This window comes from Periplaneta americana, chromosome 5 (genome assembly GCF_040183065.1).
Source record: "Periplaneta americana isolate PAMFEO1 chromosome 5, P.americana_PAMFEO1_priV1, whole genome shotgun sequence".
Classification (NCBI taxonomy): Eukaryota; Metazoa; Arthropoda; class Insecta; order Blattodea; family Blattidae; genus Periplaneta; species Periplaneta americana.
In genome coordinates, this window is record NC_091121.1 from 9,986,955 (window position 1) to 10,009,130 (window position 22,176).

Here is a 22,176-nt window from a genome sequence, read left to right on the forward strand (position 1 = left end):
AAAATTGCAAGTTTTTTTTTTTTTGTTTATAATTAATTTATCTTTAGCGATATATCACACATTAGTACTAGCACGTACTAGGCTACATTGAAGACGAGTTAACAGAAATGTGGTCCAGTATCTTGACGCCTGTTATTTGTGTTGTTTTTCTGTGTTGCATACGGTATGTACATAGCATAGACAAATAAATAGACGTACATACGTAGTCCACAATATGATAGCAATGAATTGTCGTCAGGAAAAAGAAAAGACAATGCAGTGACGTCATGAGCCTTTATGCCCCATTCACAATGAAAGCATAAGCGTTAACTATGGAGAATGCAAACGCTGCCGTAAACTTAAAAAAATCATACCTCGATGGAAACATAAAACATACCCGCACAGATATTTGGTAACTATGGAAACATAACAAGGACATCATTTTCATCATAATAAATATTCTGTTATCCACTTCAGCGCTTCACGTAAGCATTAACGTAATTTTAAGTTTTGAGTTTGCAAACTCTCATGTTAAAGTCTTATGTTGAAGTTACCGGTAACACTTATGTAATGAATGCTTTCTATGTGTAATGTTTTATGTTTAATTTTCAATTTGAATGAGGCATTTATTGATCAGTTTGTGTTCCCTACGAATTTGGAATTTTTGTAATGGGCCATAATACACATACACGTGCAAGAACAGTACGTTTATTAATCATTCATATTTGACCTTTAGAAGGGCTGTGGACATTGTAAATCTCGACTATGTAGTATTTATCTCAGTACAGATACTTTATAGTTGTAATTTTTTTATTTTATTTCGTTATTACATCATAGGCAACGCTGAACGTTCACTTCCTTGTAAAATGTCATGTCACTCGTGGCGTTTATTCATTGGCAGTGAAACCGTCATTGTGCAACGCTTTAAATCTGAATGCTTTTATTCTATTTTTTTTCGTATGATTACTTAAGCGTATACAAGATTATCTGAAACAAACACAATTTATGATTTTTTTTGGTACCTATACATAATAGAGAACGTACATCATATCGCTCCGCACTTTTTTCTTATACTGTAGAAGTTCGCCACTTTACAGCTGATCCGCTGACGCGGTGAGTGTGAGCGTAAAGTCCCGTGATAGATAAGTATGTAGAAGTCATACGATTACGAACCGGAATTCAAATCAACAAGAAAATTACACAACAGTGAGTTTCGTACGTATACTGGAGTACACTATGACCTATAGAACGAATCATGCTGATAAGTCTAAGAAAATTAATATGCGGAAATGCTATTAATAACGCTCGATAATCACAAGATTGTAAGCAAAAGAAGAAGACTATGCACAGCCGCATATTTTACCGTTGCATATAGATCAATTAGGTACTTATTAATAAAACTAATCGACTTTTCGCAATTCGGATGTATGCACTGAATATACCTTTATCGTGCATGGTTGAAATGATTTAAATTTTGAGGTTATTAAAATCATATAAGCTTACGGGAGATGAATGCAGATTTAGAGGCCTACTACAAGGATCTTTCCTTTCCGAATATTGTAAAATGTTTAAATTGATTGTGGATAATATTTAATCAATTGCTAACAAAAAAAAAAAGCTCAGTTGCTCATTTTATAGAGTAAATCAGTCAAATCCCACAATAGCTACCAAAATTCACTTATTTCGAGTTCATGGACTAGAAAGAATGTAGTCTATAATTATGGCTATACGTACCTACATGCCCAGTTTCACACTAGTAATGTATCTGCACTGATTGAAAAAAATACATAATTAACATTACAAAGAGCAAAACGATATTCCCAGCAGTTAAGATTTTTTGTAAAAATGCATAATTGATATATCCCTAAAACACATGAAGCTTCAATGATGGAACCCTCTTCGTTAACTCACTACCGTACTTGGAAATCACAAAAACTGTGGCCGTATAAACGCCATGACTCAATGTGGAAATTTAGCCTACGTAATAATTAAAAGCGTTTCTTAATAAAAACGATTCACTCTTTCTTCCGCCCTCTTCCTACAGCCTGTGCGTGCTGTTTCACATAGGCCTATTTTGCAATTTTTTAACGTGTTCAGTACAGATAGTGATGAAATCCCCATATTTTGACATCATGAATGCATTAGGTCTTAGAATTACATAATATTGTTTGAAAGAGATTAGTGTCACAGTTCAGTAATGAACAAAGAAAAATGTTAATGAATATTCAGTATTTCTAAAGACAATAAATAGCCTACTTAATTTACTAGGCTAAATATAATTTATTGTTGTTGGTCATGTCTATATGTCAAAAGAATGACGAGTCATTTAATGGCTAAGCATTGTTTTTGCCCTGACTTGTCATATCGAGCTGATTGTGAATCATACTTAAGTAGGTAGGTAGCTAAGCTTACTATACATGGTATATATTAGAGGTTTCTAGTGTAGCAGACACAGAAGTGAAGTGTTCACAGAAATACTGACATCATACTGAATCTCTTAACAATGTCAACATTACACTTATCGTATTATAGAGAAGTGAGCAGCTGTTGCAGTGTGGATCCTGGCCAAGAATACGAAACACGAATGGTGAATTTTGGGAAGACAATGACCAAGAGCTTCTTATACTTTGCGTACGGAAGTAATCTTTTGACTCAGAGAATCCATATAAATAATCCATCTGCCGTACGAAAAGATATTGGAAAACTGATGGTAAGTTAAATTTTGATTCATTTTTCTAACACCATAAAATTCTCATTGATATGTAGACTATATTTGGTAAAATTGGACCACAAAGATAATTGTCGTCACATTCCAATGTAATTGTTAGTACCGATATCATTTTAATGATTTTCAAGTTGAAAATATTTAAATTAATAATTTTCTGGCATATTTTGTTATATGTCCCATTTCAGTGTCTAGCCATAGTCAAGTAGCGTACTAGGATTCCATTTACCCTCATACTTCACTAATAAAATTGACGAAATATCTTGATGCAATTTTTCTCCATGCTCATTACTCACAGCAGCGAGATGTCAGGGAAAATGAATGCAAAAGCATTTCTGATAGATATTATCCTATTCTCTTATAGGTTACAAAAACTTCAAAACTTCCCAGTCTAAATAACTATATAATTTAAATTCAATTTAATTACACAAAAACACGTCAATTTAGATATTGAGGGAGAAGTTTAATTCACAATTACCCCCCTATCTTGTGACACTTAAATTTGAAAGAGTATTCAATAGTTTACTTACATCTCATTAATTTGTTTTCGCTTCTTTTGTTTTCTATCGTTGCCTGGCAACCTGTATTGTTATTGTCAGTTGATTGTAGAACGAAAAAAAAAACAATTTTTGTGTAATTTCCTAAATTTAATCAATAAGGATGATTTGTTCTCTCTTGAAAGGTACATACAATTTTAAAATAATTTAATACACAAACACAACTGTTACATGAAATGCTCAATAGTCTTTGTGGCTTTATTCTCTTCAGCTCTAATCAACAATAAGAGAAGTGACGCAATCAGAACATGTTAGGGCTTGTCTTAGTAGTTAGGTAGCTACATCCTGTCTTACTCGAATCAATTGGGCCTAGAACATGAATAATTAAGCTTTCTTTCCACCAAGTAACTGACAAGTAAGAAATTACAGACGGGTACAAATTAATTCGTAATTTTACCTTGATTTTATACATTTTATACATTTCGAATTCTGAAAGTCTCAGGAATCTTCTATGCCACATCAATAAATTTAAAAATGCAGTTATATTGTTAGACTCCAAAGCAGCTATTCTATCAATCGTCTCTGAACACACACCTTCATCTCAAACAGCAGAAATAACTAAAATGCTCTCTCAATTAATATCACTCAATAAAAGAATTGTATTCCAATGGATACCATCCCATTGTGGAATCCTGGGAAACGAGAATGCGGATGCTTTAGCAAAGAAGGGCAGCACTGCTACTTACAGACCTGTTACTAAATCTACGTATTACTCTGTGAAAAGATTTATTAAATCTATATACTTCAACAAACAAAATTTGATAACACAATCCCAAGGGAAAAAATGAAACTCTCTGCATCAAAATCCACAGTTAATTCCCGATTTACCACGAAAATCGTCTGTAGCTGCATTTTGATTGGCAACAGGCCATGATTGTTTGGCCAAACACCTGCATAGAATTGGAATATATCAGTCCCCTAACTGCCCATTGTGCAACTCAAACCAAGAAATGGATTCGGAACACCTCAAAATCTGTGCTTCAGTGGCTGGCCATGATAATATCTTTGAAAAATATTGGAGGGCAAGAGGTCAAATGACTTTATTGTCAAACGCCTGGCATTAGAAAACAACAACAGTAGTTTTCGAATTCTATACTCAAAAAAACAACGTTAAAATTACCTAATAAAAATCTGTACAATAAATTAACTGTAGACCAACGCTATGGGTATGACATAAATTTAATGCCCTTCTAAAATAGCATAGGTAAGAATGTCAGGTCACTTATCCACATGAGCCGCAAATTTATAAATGTGACGTGACACAACAGAAATGAGAAACAAATGCTGCGAGCACATGATACGAAACTTGCACAGATCTTCTTTCATTACATGTAGGAAAAACACATCTACTTTCATTTGTAAAGCCATACCAACCACCTAAAACTCCAATAGTCATTTAGGGACATAGTGTCCTTTTTGCAGTAGTGATCGTCTTTCCTCGAACAACACAAATCCATAGGGATAATTATGTTTCTCAGATTGCTTGCAGATCTGTCTCAAATGTTACGATGCAGTGAATTCCTTAGATACTTAAATAAAAAAATTCAATATTCCTAAAATTATGAGCTGAACTGAACTAAGTAATCAGTAGATTACAAGCCATGTCAACTCCCAACCAACAAACTTTCAAATGTAAGAAACATTCAAACATCAAATGTAAAATCGACTACAATATAACACTTGACTCTACCTATCGATTATTGATACCATCTTATAGTATATAATTTGTCACAAATGACATAATTTCCATCGTATCTTTAAAATTACCCAAAATCTGTGCTGGAGACAAGAATGGTGATTTCTTTCTAATGCAGAGACTATCTGTGAAGCAATATAAACATTATAATTAACTGGAAAAGACGTTAATTTAAGGCAACAAGAAAGAGGCAGATATAAGCCCATTCTACTACTGTTATTATGAAAATAGTTTACTTTAGTTGACTAGTTTCGGCTTTACTTTTAGCCATCTTCAGAACTAATGAGGTCCTTGTTTCCCGTTTCTTCTGAAGTTGCTATGGTGGTGGGTATGTTTATGTTTTTTGAAATTTAACTGTCAACTAAGGTAAATTACCAATTTTGTTTCACATTAACATAGGAAAATTGTTTGTGTAACAAATCCTAAGTGATAAAAGAATTAAAAGTGTAATGAAGATGTATATGTATTACTATATTTTTTTCAAGTATTGTCATGAAGATAATTATTATTTTTAGGACTACAGGCTCGATTTTGGTCAACCATTTTCAAAAAAATGGGATGGATGTCCTGCAACAGTGGTACCACACACAGGGAAACACGTTTGGGGTTCTATATGGGAAATAGACCATGCCAACATTTCAGATCTTGACAGGTAAGTTCATAAATCTGTTACACTTGGTACTTAGATTCTTGTAAGCCAATGAGAGAACAGTTATTTTGAGATTACTACAGATTTGCGAAATATACTGAATGAGGTTAACAGTCTGAAGTCCGACCTCTCACTCTTTCTCCTATAGTTGTACGACCCTCTAAGTTTGGTGTTGACTTCATGATTGATAGCAATTACTTACGATCCACTGATTTATTCCTCTATCTTTTGATTCCCAACTTCATCAGATTGTCCTTCACATCATTAATCCACTGTAATCTGGATCTTTTTCTTCTTTCACCTTCCAATTTTCCTTTAGAGGTCTTTTTCACCATCCTTTCTTTATTCGTCCTGACAACATGCCAAATCCGATTTTCGTATTTACTCCAATTAAAATACGAGGATGACCCAGGAAGTAACGACTGTTTGGCTATAATAACTTTAAAACAAATGTTTATTAAAAATAGTAATATGCGTTACAAGAGCGGTATGTTGAAGTTTTCATATTCGAGGAAAAGTTCGAAAAAGCGAAATGTAGTTGAAAACATACCGCTCGTGTATCGTACATTATTTTGTGCGAAGATCGTTTATTACATACCTGAAAGAGAAATTTCTAATTAGTTGCAATGAAATCTCCATCTTGGTTTCTGTTCAATGACTGCAAATTTGCAAAACAAAAATATCTATCTTCAACATTGTTGCTTTAAAATGTTTTCTGTGTTTACTATACTCCAGCAGGCCGTGATATACGTCTGTCTTTTTTTTCCCCCAGTCTATGATGAGTCTGGAATCTTGTCGATTTTTTCACGGCTTCCTTAATGTTACTTGAATCACGAATGCAGTAACTTTAGTGGAGTTGTAGAGTTTACTTAATTTTTGCAAATATTTAAAAACAATAATTAACAGTGCAATTTAGGTGAAATTGCAGTGGTAAGTTTCCAATTTATAATTATTACTATATTGAACGTCTCTAAAAATAATATGTTAAAAGCCTAAAGCAGTAAAATCAATATGTCACTTAAGCAGTAAGAAGAGGGGAATTGTTATGTGTGTTAGGTTGGGAATACTGAATTGGAATTTTAGACTTTCTGCGGATTGGTTTTGTGCGGAAACCAAGCAAATACGCACAATCTCGCACAAAATTATTTTCCTTAGGTAATTGAAGCTTATTTTACTTCTCTACATAATCACTTCCTTCACTTAAGCCTTTGTCATATCTGTTCATGAGCTTTACAATCCCTTTATCTTACTCAGCTGCTTCCAATCTATTTTTTTTTATTTTATTGGGTTATTTTACGACGCTGTATCAACATCTAGGTTATTTAGCGTCTGAATGATATGAAGGTGATAATGCTGGTGAAATGAGTCCGGGGTCCAGCACCGAAAGTTACCCAGCATTTGCTCGCATTGGGTTGAGGGAAAACCCCAGAAAAAACCTCAACCAGGTAACTTGCCCCGACCCGGATTCGAACCCGGGCCACCTGGTTTCGCGGCCAGACGCTCTGACCATTACTCCACAGGTGTGGACTTCAATCTATTAAGCCAGTTGTTCACTGCATTCTTCAACTTGCCATCACTTCCAAAACATTTTCCACCCATAAACTCTTTGAGCTTAGTGAAAAGACGAAAATCATCAGGAGCAAGATCCGAACTGTAGGGTGGGTGATCAGAAACCTCCCACCAAAACTGATCCAGCAAGTGTCAGGTTGCAGCAGCAGTGAAACGGTCGTTACTTCCTGGATCACCCTTGTAAATAAATAAATAAATAAATAATCTCATCAAATATTATATCTAGTATTTCGTACAAATAAAAAGATGCAATTTTGCAACATTTGGAAAATTATTGTATTACAATGCTTTCAAGTGATAGCACACTTAACAGAAAATTACAGTAAAAAAAAAAAAAAGCCGAAAATTAGAATTTGAATTTTATGATTATATGTTATCATGTGTGTGTTTGTTTTAAACATATCAAAATTACTATAAAGATGTGTTCTATAATTATACTGGTATGTATGAGAAACATTTGGTTAGTTTTCACACTCTTTTACCTCCTTATTTCAGACAAGAAGGAGTACCCCAGAATATCTACTTTCCTATACAAGTAAGCATCCAGACAGAGTCTGGCAAGACGTACAACTGTCGAAGTTATCAACTGTGCAAAACACCTGAAGCTGAGGAAGTCCTGCCTCCAGAAAGACAGCCATCTCAAATATATTTGGATGTTATAATCAAAGGGGCAATTGAATCAGGATTACCAACCTCATATATTGAAGAACTTAAACGTATTCCTAATAATGGAAGCAAAGGAAATCTCGAAACTCCTATAAGTTTTCCAAGTGAATTTACATAGATATACTTATTTCTGATATTGTGGTGTGAATTTTTTGGCTGTGAACTGTCAAACAATTTACAGAGATACTAAAAACCATCAAACTATAACTTGAACATCGTAGTGCTCTCTTTCCTAACAACAGAGGTTAGATATTGTTCGTAATACAAGCTTTATTTAGTGTCCTGTAAATCTTTTGAAAAAGCAATCGTCTTTTAAAGTAGAGGCAGGTTAGATAGTCTTTATATTTCAGCCGCAATGGATCCACTGTATATACTTTGAGATCAAATGCGGACATAGAGTCGGAAATACTCAATCATTATGTTATGAATTAGACTTTTAATTTATAGTTATTTATAAGTGTCCAGAATTATTACGCAAAATACATGTTTCGTATACTATTCTGTAACATATGCAGAAGTGAGGTATTTTCCTGCCGATAACACACATTACGGAGACTTTTTCTGGAAAAAAATATTTCATATCAGTAATTTTCAGAAATTAGTAGACCTGTGAAATGAAAAAAAAAAAAGTATTTATCAAATATAAAATGTAGAGTTAACAAAAATTACCAAGCTTTTAATCTTTAATCTCAAAACTCAGAACTTTTCATATTCAGAGCTAGATAATTTTTAAATTTCTTCCATATTAGAATTGAGTCATCTCTCTTCAAACAATAAATTACCGTCGAGAATATCACTAACGTCACATTTCTTATACGACTTAACACTACTTCTAGTTTCACTGAAACTATACCCCATCAAATTTTAACCCATTGACACATTTTTCGAAATGGTAGTATTTTTCTTCCCACACTTCAACCTGTCGTGTCACTTCAATGTGAAGATAATTTCACTTCTCTTTCATGAATATTTTATTGATTGATTATTAATAGACACATAATTAAAAAATTGAAACTTTCTGTTAGGCCTCTCGTAATTAAAACTAAATTTATTTCTAACAATACTGTCCATCCATAAACCACAAAAGAAGTAAATTAAAATCATCAGTACCAGTTGCAGAAGACACAGCCCTGCAGTATATATTGACTACACCCCAACTCTGGCTACTAGCAACAGGCATCTATAATGGACACCGATCAAAATATCCCTCATTTCTCGTGAAAAACAACTGAATAGACTACAGAGGACTTTATGTTGTCAGCATGGATACATTAGGAAGATTGATTATTTCTAACAATTCAATATGAAAGAAAACACACAACAATTTTATTACATGATGCATATATTAATTTTACGTAAAGATTAATTTTTGGTCCTACATAATTTATCTGAGCGAATTTTTCTCCTCTAATAACAATTATATTTTGACAAGCCTGTTACTTTATGAAAATCTTTTGCACGATAACCTAATGTTTAACATCAATATATAACTCGTGAAATGAAAAATACTTTGTTAGCATGAAAATATATTTACTAATTATGTATTGGCAGCTGAATTTGAGTCTTATTTCTGCATATGTAGACAAAAGTTATTACATATTAGTTTTTAATATTGTATTTCTAATGTTACTAGTTTTCTTCCAAACATCCAACCAATTCTACACCTCAAACTGAGGGATTAATTGAAACAATCTTTAGACATGGGCAAGCCAAAAGTAGCAGGTGAACAGGGAGGAAAATCACGAATCGAATTAAATATATTTTATCTGCAACTATAGTAGAACCCCTCTTTTACACTTTTCAAAAGACCAGCAAAAAATTGTGTAATTTGAGGGGAAACAGTTTAGTGGTATTACAAAACTACAATAATTTATTTGATACAAACTCACCCGCAGAAGGAATTTACATTTTTCCTCTAATTTGTGAATTTTCCTCCAACCAGCTTAACTCCTGGCTAACCCTATGTTACAATAAGGATTACTTATGAGTGAACACATTCCAGTTCTGACTCAGACTCGAGTCTGTACTTGGTTAAAAGCTAAAAAGAATTATTTTTAAATAAGCGATTGTTTTGCAGACGTTTTATGTACTGTACCAATTACAAGCTGAACAAAATCATGATTGAAAAGGACCTAGGTTGTTCGAGTTATCAAAAGACATTATAACATTCCATGTAAAATATTAATGTTTCTTAAAAATCCAATCGTTCAATTGTTAATTAACAATCCAGATCTATGTGATGTTTAGTTTATGAACCATTTTATTGTTATTTAAAAAACATGTTATAGCCACCACTTCATTTAGTGCCAGATATTACACAATGAATATGCATACTGACACCTTGTATAGCAGGATATGATTCTTTATCCATGACCATAACGAAAAACATGCCTTTACTAAATACTTTTGCGTTTGTAAAGTAGGTTTTTATTCAACATTACTTTATTCCACTAGTGAGATAAAGACTTTACCTCACAGTTCGTTAGTAGGCCTATTTTCCTAGTACCCGGGTACACACATATACTTTTCCATTCAACTGTTACTCAAGAAGTTAATATATTAGTTACTAGATGTCACTACCTCTACTTCTTTATAACCATTTCTTAAATATACATACACTCAATCTCCTTCTCTTTTCTCTATCTACTACGTCGTAATTTGTGCATTGCATCCATATCTAATATGTATTTTTTTTTTTAATTTCGTAATAATTTACCTTTTGGGATGTGAGGAGACTTGAACCTGCGAAGTTGGGTTTATAGGATTTTAAAAAACGCGTTAGTCAACTGAGCTAAACAGACACGGTGATAAATTAAGTTTAATATTCCTCTTAAGTTTACAGAAGTAAAATGTGAAATTATTTTAATCACATTAGTCCTGTGAACATTTCTAAATAATCCCTGAAACTTCAAAAAGACGAAAATAACGTTTAAAATGAAAAAAATATATATATTAAAATTATATAATTAATCATAATTTGTTATTTATCCAACGCCTTAGATACCATTCTTCACTAATCATGGCCTCCTACATCATGACCTACCTAGTACACGTATCGATTCTAAAATCCATGCCATGATATCTGATTATAATGACTTATTTTCAACATATTTTCTTTTATAAAGCAGAATTTTTCGTTATGGTCATGGATAAAATTACGTATGGTACTTGTGAGCGTGATCTTTATTGCACTCGTGTAATTTAAGCACTCGGCTGACGCCTTGTGCTTAAATCTTTCAACTCGCGCAAGTACCATAAATAACTATTTAATGTACCTTGAACCTGAGAGATACATGTGACACATCTCCAGTTAATAAACACCTCACAAATTAAATCTTGTTCATAAGGAAATTTTACGACCAAGGGTTGTTATTTTATCTTTGCATCCAACATTCGCTTCATGACAATGTGCCAGCATCTTATTCTGCTGCACGGCAAGATTTTATAAAGCCTACAACGTGAGCACTGAAAGCTCTATATTATGTCCATTTTATAAATTAGAATATTATGTAACACTGCTTGTTAATAATGAATGTTATGAAATAAATCAAGTTTATTTTGTTCTTATTGTTTTTATGTATTACGAGCGATTTATGTATAGATTTAATTTTCCTTGATGCCGAAACCCTAATCACAGCATCAACAAAAGCCTTAAAATGTCTACAAACTTCGCAGAACAGGGTCCATAAAATAGTAGGAGAAGTGAAAATCACACCAATAGAAGCTCTACAGCTATATACCAACAATAAACCTGCCAAGATAGAATATGAAAAGCAGCAACAAAGATGTAAACTTGCAGCAAAAAAAAAAAAAATCATGTCAACTGACTGAAAAGAAACCCCATCACAGGCACTCAAAACTCAACCCACCTTTCAACACAAAATAGAGGACATACTCAGAAGGAATAAAAACATCTTCCCATAGATGAACTGCTTCCATCTATAAATCTTTTAGAATACCACAACTACAACATGCACCTGAACCTTAATGTGCCAATAAACAAGAAGAAACCACCAAAACACTAGAAACTTAACACATTAGAGTCTACGGCAATTCGGAAGGCGGTAGTCTGCTAACGTTTGCGTCGAGAGAGACAGATAGAGAGAGCAAGGCTGCGTACAACATTGCCACATCGTACTGCAATACAAATAGCGCAGGAGAGAATTTAAATTATCAAAAGACAATAATGACCTTAGCCATTGATTACTGTAAGCATAACACCAAACAAACCCTCTTTCCTTCACTAACAATATTCTTTGCACGGTTCTCAATCCCACACCACATGCTTCTGCAGTCATTTCTTGCACGTTGGCAACATTGCAGCCAGCATCAAGATGGCCGGCAGCGTTCTGCTCGTCAACGTTTTAAAAATAATTATACACTTTAAACACTATTTTCCACACCTGCCTGTGCAATACTTGTCTTTTTACAGTCTCTTCTTCCATTTATTTATCTTACACACACATAGTAAATGTTAGTTTTACATATTCAATGTATTGAAACTCTCACACGTGAACAGACGAACTTGGGAAGTACTTGTTATAGACTGATTCCGATTGGTTCTACTGTACAAGCTTGTGATGTCACATACAGAAATCACTTGTTAACTCTAACAAGGCTTAGACATTACGATAAGTAATATGAAACCAAATAGTAAATTCATAAAACACCATGAGGCTAGGTTTTCATTACATATTGTCAACACAATGCACTAACATCTGATGATGATACATAAGTAGTATCGAAAACGTTAATGTTATAAAAAACTATTTAAGAAGATAAGCACAGGTGGCCCAATAAAATTGTTATAGTTCATTATAGTTCACATACAGAAATGCTACGGCACATATAGCAGCCGACCGCCTTCTGAAATGCTGTCTAGTCTAGAACAATATGAAATTTATACTTACTTACTTACAAATGGCTTTTAAGGAACCCGAAGGTTCATTGCCGCCCTCACATAAGCCCGCCATCGGTCCCTATCCTGTGCAAGATTCAGTCCTATTCCGAGGCTTATTGTAGGGATTCGTAACAAGCTGTTTTTTACGGTGATGGGTTGTTAGCCCTTCGCCCAACCCCCAAGCTGGAGGACCATCCCTTATCGGCTGTCCACGACTGCTTATTCAATATATTCGCAGCTACCCTCCATATCTGGAGGCCATCTCCTCTATCCGCAACCTGAGGACGCGCCATGCCGTGGTGATAGGCACCCACAATACATGGATGAAATTTGTAAACATACAAAAACACACCCACATCACATCCTGAACACTCAGCTGAATTTCAAAAAACACCCTTTACGACATAACCATGAGCACACCTCACAAAAGATAACCAGAAGACAGCACGGGACTTTCACTAGGCTTCAGACAATAAAGGATACCACTTCGATACTGTCAGCTAGGTAAATTGCAAAAGTTAACACAGTAAAGATATCGAAGTTATTCACTCAAGAAAAAAAGACATGAACAGCAAACAACTAAAGCAACTTGCATTATCCACAATTTATGAAAGATATCCAGAACCCGAATGGTGAAGGATATATACAGATGGCTCGAAAACAAGCTCTCAAGAGAATAGAGCAGGCATTCATAGTAAAGAATTTGCACACTACGTAACAATAAGCAAATGCTGCGCAGCATTTGATGAAGTAAAAGCAATTAAAATTGCACTAACAAAATTTAATACATAGAGCCCAAAAATTCAATAAAGCAGTCATACTGATAGACTCAAAATCAGCAACTGAAGTAATAGCATCAAACAGAAACCCCAAAAACAAAGCAATAGCAGAAAGTAGAACACTTCTTCGAACCCTAGAGAAACAACAGAAAATAATTACCCTACATTGCATACCCTCATATGTAGGGCTGTATGGAAATGATACTTGCAACAAAAAAAAAAAAAAGGAACAAAACTTTATAAACAACCCAGCAAAACAGCACCATTGCATAATTTAAACCAAATAACAAAGTCAGAACTACAGGGTGTATCACGAGGTTTTCTTCCAGTTTATGGAGGTGATTCCTGGTATTATTTGGAACAAAAAATGTAAATGTAATACAGTAATGTGGTGACATTCATAATTAAGGAGTTACAACAGATTTTCGAAACATGCCAGGTGTATGTAGCGCTAGACATGTTTGTGCAGGACTACCGATGTGTGGGGGAAGATTTAACGTTTCACATTCCAAGGTATGGAGAATTCTTCATGAGAACGGACTGTATCCTTTTCATGTGCAAAAAGTGCAGCATTTAGAACCACATGATCATGCCAACCGTTTGCCTGACAGATCCCCAGATTTAACATCCTAGATTACTGCATCTGAGGTTGGATGAAAGACATCGTGTATCAGATTAGGGTGCAAACACGAAAAGAGTTGACTCAATGCATTCTCGATGCCACAGCGACAATAAGGAACAAACATGTGAAGTTACAAAATGCTACACGCGCGGTTCACACATGCGAATCTTTGCCTTCAGATGCAGGGAGGAAATTTTGAACATTTGCTTTAAATCCACTGTACATGCACGAGATTGGTACAAAATGAAACACTTGTTTGTATTCTAACTATGATTTCCATTTTTGTCAGTGACATCCTCAAATAAAAAGTTTTTTTCTGCTTTTTTTTTAAATTGCCGTAACTCCTTAATTATGAATGTCACCCCATTACTGTATTTACATTTTTTGTTCCAAATAACACAAGGAATCACCTCAATAAACTGGAGGAAAACCTCGTGATACACCCTATATATAGCCAATATATATAAAAAAAAAAAACCAAAAGCAATGTATCATGAGAAGAAGTGGATCAATATCGACAGAGATGGAATGGACTGTCACTCCCTACCAAGAAAAGCAACAGCAAAATTTAGACTACATGGGACACAACTACCTGCATACCACCTGCATTACATCAACTTACATAGTAAACTCTGAAAGCTGCCCACCCTGCAAAGATGAAAACTCCATAATGGACACTGCCCACCTCCTAACATGCACAGAATAGACAGAGAAAAACAGAAATCAAAAGATCAGATAAAGCAAGGAGGAAGATGACATTAAGTCAAGATCCAGACATTGGAAACTAACTAACCTTGATGTCTCTTCATACATTTATATGAGTGAATTTAAAAGAAAACTTACAAATTAAACCAAACCCTTTAACTCTATTGAATATAGAATATAATCTAAATTTAACAGAAGAAATACTGAAATCAGAAGTAAACATTGAAATACTAAAACAATTGTCTTTAGAGACAATTAATATTAGGTACCCTCCACAAAACTGGCTTCATTTATACACCGACGGATCCTTGATCTCCAGAGAACAAGGTGCCGGTACAGGTGCAGGTGTTACTTGCTGTCTCTTCTCACTTTATAGATCTCTTGGATATGGAACAACAAGTTTTGATGGAGAAATCATTGCAATAAGTGAAAGTCTCAGGAATCTTCTATGCCACATCAATAAATTAAAGAATGCAGTTATATTGTCAGACTCCAAAGCAGCTATTCTATCAATAGTCTCTAAACACACATCTTCATCTCAAACAGCAGAAATAACTAAAATGCTCTCTCAATCAATATCACTCAATAAAAGAATTGTATTCTCCTGGGAAATGAGAATGCGGATGCTTTAGCAAAGAAGGGCAGCACTGCTACTTACAGACCTGTTACTAAATCTACGTATTACTCTGTGAAGAGATTTATTAAATCTACATACTTAGACTTCAACAAACAAAATTTGATAACACAATCCCAAGGGAAAAAATGGAACTCTCTGCATCATAATCCACAGTTAATTCCCGATTTACCACGAAAATCGTCTGTAGCTGCATTTAGATTGGCAACAGGCCATGATTGTTTGGCCAAAAACCTGCATAGAATTGGAATATATCAGTCCCCTAACTGCCCATTGTGCAACTCAAACCAAGAAATGGATTCGGAACACCTCAAAATCTGTGCTTCAGTGGCTGGCCATGATAATATCTTTGAAAAATATTGGAGTGCAAGAGGTCAAATGACTATTATCAAACGCCTGGCATTAGAAAACAACAACAACAACATTTATATGAAATTCTTAAATACCTATATCATACAGGGTGATCGAGCTAAAGGTATACACAAAGAACAGCGTATAATACGAGAATTGTACCTTATAATTTTATAACATAAAGTGCAATCAATAGAAAATCTCTCTGAAATTTGTTCTGTCACACCTTCAAGATCACTGTTGCATTATCTGCTACACAAGCACAGACTATCTTCTCTTCTTTATGAAATTAAATAAAAAGTTGAACTGGAGGAGTGTCAGTGGAATAAAATATATATATATATATATATATATATATATATATATATATATATATATATATATTGTTCAGGGGAATGGGAGATCTTCGAGAAAAACCCTCGTCTCCAATCTTGTCTAATATAATTCCAGTCAGCATCTGCACTGAAGACTGAAAGCAAGTTCACACAATGGTAAGCCTAGGTTCTAGCATTTGAAGAGGCTGAAAGAGACTGGAACAATCCATTGAGATTTTTTGTATAAAATGGTACCTGTTGGCCATAAATTGGCGCATGTGTAGCTCAACTTTCTTTGCCAGAACACGAGAATTAAATGTAACATAAATGCAGGTGCTCTTGTTTCTGCACATGTGTAATGTGTTGTATCTGAAACTAGTAAAATTAGGCAGGCCATTTTTTTTTTTCTGGAACTGTACATAATACAGACTGTTCATTTTAAAAGACGACTCACCATAGCTGTAGCATATGTTGGGAATTATGCTTCCAAGACGTTAAGTCCATTGAAACCATGTCCATATGACTTATGTCCTCTAATATTTTTGTCCACTTTCATTTATGTCCACATTTTATTTGCGTCCATTTTTTTGGGTCCATGACTGTTATGTCCACTTTCATTTAAGTCAATTCCTTTTGTACCACTGGAAGATGTTCAGGCTGTTTTTGACAGCCTTACAGATAATATTGAGCCTGATGTAACAGATTTAGCATTGCACATGGAAAGAACTTACATCCGAGGAACACCAGGTCGAGGAAGAAGAAGAGCAATGCCACCTAGATTCGCACCTGAAATATGGAACACTTATAATCAGGTTCTGGCAGGACAACATCGAACAACTAACGTAGTCGAGGGCTGACACAACCGCTTTCAGAAACACATCGTCACACATCACGCGTCGGTCTGGAAATTCATGGAATTTATCAAGAAAAACCAAAGGAATAATGAAATTATAATAATCCAATTGCTTGGCGGGAATTTGAATGTGCGACACCCTATTAAAAGATCGTACCTGCAAAATATAAGTCGAGTAGAAGAGATTGTTTGGATTTACAACCACTACAATGAAGGACACATCAGAACTTACCTCAAAGCTATTAGTTATCATCTGAAGCTGTGTGAAGATGAAAAGGCAGAAGAGATTGAGTAAGGAATTGAAGTAAATTTGTAGATGGACATAATGTATTGTACAGTCATGTAGTGGACATAAAAATGTGAACATAAAATTTGTGCAATTGGACTAAAATAAAGTGGACATACACTTCATAGGACATATATTTATGGATATAGTGTAATGGACTTTTATGTAATGGACATAATAAAATGGACATTAAAATTGTGGACATTATAAAAAGGACCTGACGTCTGTGTTTCGGGAATTATGTCCCTGTATTTCAAAGCATTTGTCCACAACTTTTGACTTGGGTACTAACTATGACGTAGGAATATATATTACTACTACAAACAAAATATATACAGTTATGTAATGTATTTTTTAATGTAACTCTCTTAAATTGAACGCACTGTATTTCTGCTGGAATGCACACCCAAAAATTAGCATGTGGGGTTGGGGGCCAAGTGCACCACGGATATAATACAAGAAAATTACTGCTTCACAGAAGCTATCTTTTCATCCAGACATACTGTACTATGAAACATGCCAACAGTGTAAAGCTAATATGTACATTAGTTACGAGGAAAACAGCCTCATAAAAGTTCGAATAAACAAGAGAGATTTATGATGTTAAATATTTATTCTGAACCAAAAATAGCCTGTGCTACAGTTTTACTTGCTTAGGTATTCTTATGATAATATTCCTACCACTACTACTGCCACAATCAGTTACAGACTGAATTCTTTGGTTTGTTCCAATTTCACATGTACATTATAATTACAGACTAGAATGTTTAGGCATTTTTAATACTTAAAATAGGCAGGCAAAAACGGCAATTAAAAATATGATAAAGGCATTGTTAGATTTAAGAAAAGGTATAATATATTTTGTGCGAGATCGTGCATATATGCTTGGTTTCCACACAAAACCAATCCGCGGAAAGTCTAAAATTCCACATTGAGTATTCCCAAGCTAACAATTTCCCTCTTCTTACCACTTAAGTGACATACTGATTTTACTGCTTTAGGCTTTTAACGTATTATTTTTAGAGACGTTCAATATAGTAATAATTATAAATTGGAAACTTACCACTGCAATTTCACCTAAATTGCAGTGTTAATTATTGTTTTTAAATATTTGCAAAAATTAAGTAAACTCTACAACTCCACTAAAGTTACTGCATTCGATTAAGGAAGCCGTGAAAAAATCAACAAGATTCCAGATGCCGATGTTATTACTGCAACATGTTATATAAATAATATTGTTAAAATACACTCAGGGACAAAAAAAACCGGACACTTCTATATTTGCTTGTATTTTGTTGCCAATTATTTCAAAATGAAACCATACCCATTTAAACAAAATAATGTTCCATTTAGCACCTTATACGACAACATTTGAAAAAAATAAAAATCTCTGATGAGAAAATTTACAAAAAATTATAAAGGGCATATAACTATGGCATCGTTTGGTCTAACTGTTTTTTTCATTTTATGGTGCCTTAAACATTAAAAACTCTTTTTAGTAACGGGTATTACCCCCTCTGGCTTGAATAACTGCATCCATACGTCTTGGCATGCTCTCAATTTGGTTAGCAATGTCTTCTTGAGGAATAAGTTCCCATTCTTCGCCAAGTGCTCGCCTCAACTCTTGTAACGATTCTGGTCTCGGTGTCTATTCTTAACACGCCGTCCCAGCATGTCCCACACGTGTTCAATTGGGTTCATGTCTGGACTCCTTGCTGGCCATGGAAGAACATGGATTCCCACTTCTTGGAGATAATCTCTGACTGCATGGGCAATATCCGGCCGTGCATTATCATGCATTAAAACAAAATTATCGCCTACAAATTGGCCAAATGGCACAACATGATCAGCCAAACATTCATTTATATACCTATCAGCTGTTAGTCTTCCATTTTCAACAAAAACCAATTCTGTACGAGCATCCGTACACACTCCTGCCCAAACCATCACTCCACCACCTCCATACGGCACATTTTCGGAAATGCAACACTGTGAAAATCGTTCTCTCCTCCTTCTCCAAACTCTTTCACGTCCATCAGGTGAGTAGAGATTGAAACGGGATTCATCGGTGAACAGAACACAGCTCCACTGTTCATTTCTCCAATCCCTGTGATCATTTGCAAAACGCAGTCGTTCAACTCGATGCATCCTGAGAAGTCTGGGACCAGCTGCAGGTCTACTTGATATAAGTCCACTTGCTTTCAACGTCCTTCTAACTGTTTTGGCCGAAATTGGGCGTCCATGCATGTTAACAAATTGCTGGGCTACACTAGTAGCTGGCAGGTTGCGCTCCCTAAGAACTCTCAACACCATATATCTGTCTTCATTTGGATTTGTAGCTCTTGGACGACCCGAACCTGGTCTTCTGGTATATTCTAGGGTCTCTCTATACCGTTTTATGGCATCATGGGTTGTGCTTCTAGCCATATTCATAACATTTGCAATGTAACGTACACTGCGTCCATTATCGTAAAGGGCTACAGCTCAAGCCTCATCTTCAGGTCGCATCTTGTTTTAAGACAAATGTTACAACCCCACTTAAACTAACAAAATGTAAAAATAAAGAAATAACGAATGATAACGATAATGAAGCACAAAATGGTTGAGACAAAATTGTTATAGCTGAGACTCCGAAAGCAAAATTGGAATATTTATTTGTAATGGCTTGTTTATAAAACAAAAAACAATCAACAATGTATACACGTCTCCATAACAACAGATGGCTACCATAATATTGTATGAGAAGATAATATTTTGCAAAATACCAGCAAATATTAAAGTGTCCGGTTTTTTTTGTCCCTGTGTGTATTAAAATGAAAAATAAATCATTACATAACCTTACCGTTTGTTTTAAGTTCGCATTTATAGACTGGGGGAAAAAAAAAGACAGACGTATATCACGGCCTGCTGGAGTATAGTAAACACAGAAAACATTTTAAAGCAACAATGTTGAAGATAGATACTTTTGTTTTGCAAATTTTGCCGTCATTGAACAGAAACCAAGATGGTGATTTCATTGCAACTAATTAGAAATTCGTCTTTCAGGTATGTAATAAACGATCTTCGCACAAAATAATGTACGATACACGAGTGGTATGTTTTCTTTCAATTCTTGGAAATTAAAAAAGCTCAACTACGTTTCGCTTTTTCAAACTTTTCCTTGAACATGAAAACTTCAACATACCGCTCTTGTAACGCATATTACTATTATCAATTTTTAAGATTTTCATGCAACATCTTGTTATTCATTTCATATTACCACAAGCTATGTATTTAGATTTCTAACGTTAAATTTTGTCTTCTATTGGACAGAACAGTTTGCATTGCAGAAAAAATTGTTCTACATGAAATAATGTAACTGGAGTATGTTTGAAACAAGCCAATATTGATGTGCTTCTATCTATAACTGTGTGTATATATATATATATATATATATATATATATATATATATATATATACATTTTTAATTTAAAATTTAAACATCAGACCAATAACATTGTCAGACCACAAGGATCCTGAATTCTAGAAAACAGAAATTTCTGAGTATTTGAACAGTAAGTGTGTATAAATTTGTTTTAAAAGTGACACCAAACTTCTAATTAAAACTGAACATTTTGAATCATGCCCATAAAAAATAATTAGATACACTACATATTATTATATAACACTGAGACATAAATATATTTATATCAAATTAAAGTATTAGGATTTAAAATAAAGGTGATAATTGAAAATGTTCAAAGAATCTTTGATGATGCCTATAACAATTTTTTCCATAGTTTGGTGTTGAATTCCAAACGTTTTTAATATGCCCCATGTAAATTTGGATATAGTACCCATTCTACCAAAAAGTAGTCCCATGACTAACCAGTGTTTAAGAGGTACACAGTAACAGATGCTCAAGTCAGGAATACATGGTTCATAAATACTTTTCTTTTCCGAGTCAACTTCCTTTGCCTGGTTAATTGTTGTTTCGAAACAAACTATAGGATAGAGAACTACAGCCTTGTTTTTCTTCGGATGAATCCTGTTGAAGAGGTGCATTGTACTTCTTCGTAGAAGTGTCATTTTTGATCCTGCAAAGCAGAAGCTAGCATTGATCTTACTTTATGATGGCGAGAGGTCAAATGACTTCATTGTCAAACGCCTGGCATTAGAAAACAACAACATCTTTATGATGGCGAGTGTTTCTTAGTAGTTCTCCTTTACAGCAGAAGCCCAACACATGGCCAAGGGTTTCATTCTCGCTACAGTCAGTATGACTTTTCATTATTTGGTAGATTTGTTTTATTTCCTGTAAGCCAGTAAATTTAGAAACAATATAGTTTGCACTTTTCATTAATGGCATTTTAGTGAGTGGGAAGAGATTTTAAGCATACTGGTAATTCAGGTTGAATAATAAAGTAAGTTAATGTAGGCTAGCCAATAGTAAACTTGCATGTAAGAAGCATAAATTGAAGACAGTACAAGCACTTAAAATCTATACTAATAATAAATCTGTAGCCGAATTTTTTCTGGTAATTTTCGATTTTCCAAAAATAATTGGTCCTAACATATATAATTAACCGCCCTGAAACCGAAAATCGCTTTTTTGAAATTTTTGTTTGTATATCTGTCTGTCTGGATGTTTGTTACCTTTTCACATGATAATGGCTGAACCGATTCATATGAAAATTGGAATATAAATTAAGTTCGTTGTAACTTAGAATTTAGGCTATATGGCATTCAAAATATTTTATTTGAAAGGGGGGTTATAAGGGGGTTTGAATTAAATAAATCGAAATATCTCCCTTATTATTAATTTTCATGAAAAATATTACATAACAAAAGTTTCTTTAAAAATAATTTCCGATAAGTTTTATTCTATGCAAAATTTTGATAGGACTGATA

General features: G+C 34.2%; 3 protein-coding genes across 9 annotated transcripts in view; 1 reads left to right on the forward strand and 2 right to left on the reverse strand.

Moving 5' to 3' along the window:
• LOC138699453 (intraflagellar transport protein 74 homolog) overlaps positions 1-2,012 on the reverse strand; it is a 29,411-nt gene extending 27,399 nt beyond the window's left edge. The window contains exon 1 of one of the 2 annotated variants that reach the window (XM_069825332.1): positions 1,714-2,012. The gene's annotated coding sequence lies outside the window, so the exon portion shown is untranslated. Of the gene's footprint in view, positions 1-1,023; positions 1,093-1,713 lie in introns of those variants that run through there. The other variant, XM_069825334.1, reaches the window with a different exon arrangement.
• On the forward strand, positions 6-11,404 carry LOC138699454 (gamma-glutamylcyclotransferase-like). 6 transcript variants are annotated; one of them, XM_069825339.1, is made up of 4 exons: positions 6-163; positions 2,512-2,689; positions 5,473-5,609; positions 7,671-11,404. In XM_069825339.1, exons 1-4 carry the CDS (start codon positions 108-110, stop codon positions 7,957-7,959), a joined length of 660 nt encoding a protein of 219 aa, XP_069681440.1. In that variant the 5' UTR covers positions 6-107; the 3' UTR covers positions 7,960-11,404. The 6 variants fall into 6 exon arrangements, with proteins under 6 accessions (XP_069681440.1, XP_069681443.1, XP_069681441.1 ...); XM_069825342.1 differs by lacking the exon at positions 6-163 and adding an exon at positions 267-464; XM_069825340.1 differs by lacking the exon at positions 6-163 and adding an exon at positions 1,046-1,185.
• Positions 11,405-21,343: 9,939 nt separating this feature from the next.
• The window catches only part of LeuRS-m (Leucyl-tRNA synthetase, mitochondrial), a 29,724-nt gene continuing 28,891 nt past the window's right edge, over positions 21,344-22,176 (reverse strand). The window contains exon 12 of the mRNA XM_069825331.1: positions 21,344-21,362. The gene's annotated coding sequence lies outside the window, so the exon portion shown is untranslated. The remainder of the gene's footprint in view (positions 21,363-22,176) is intronic.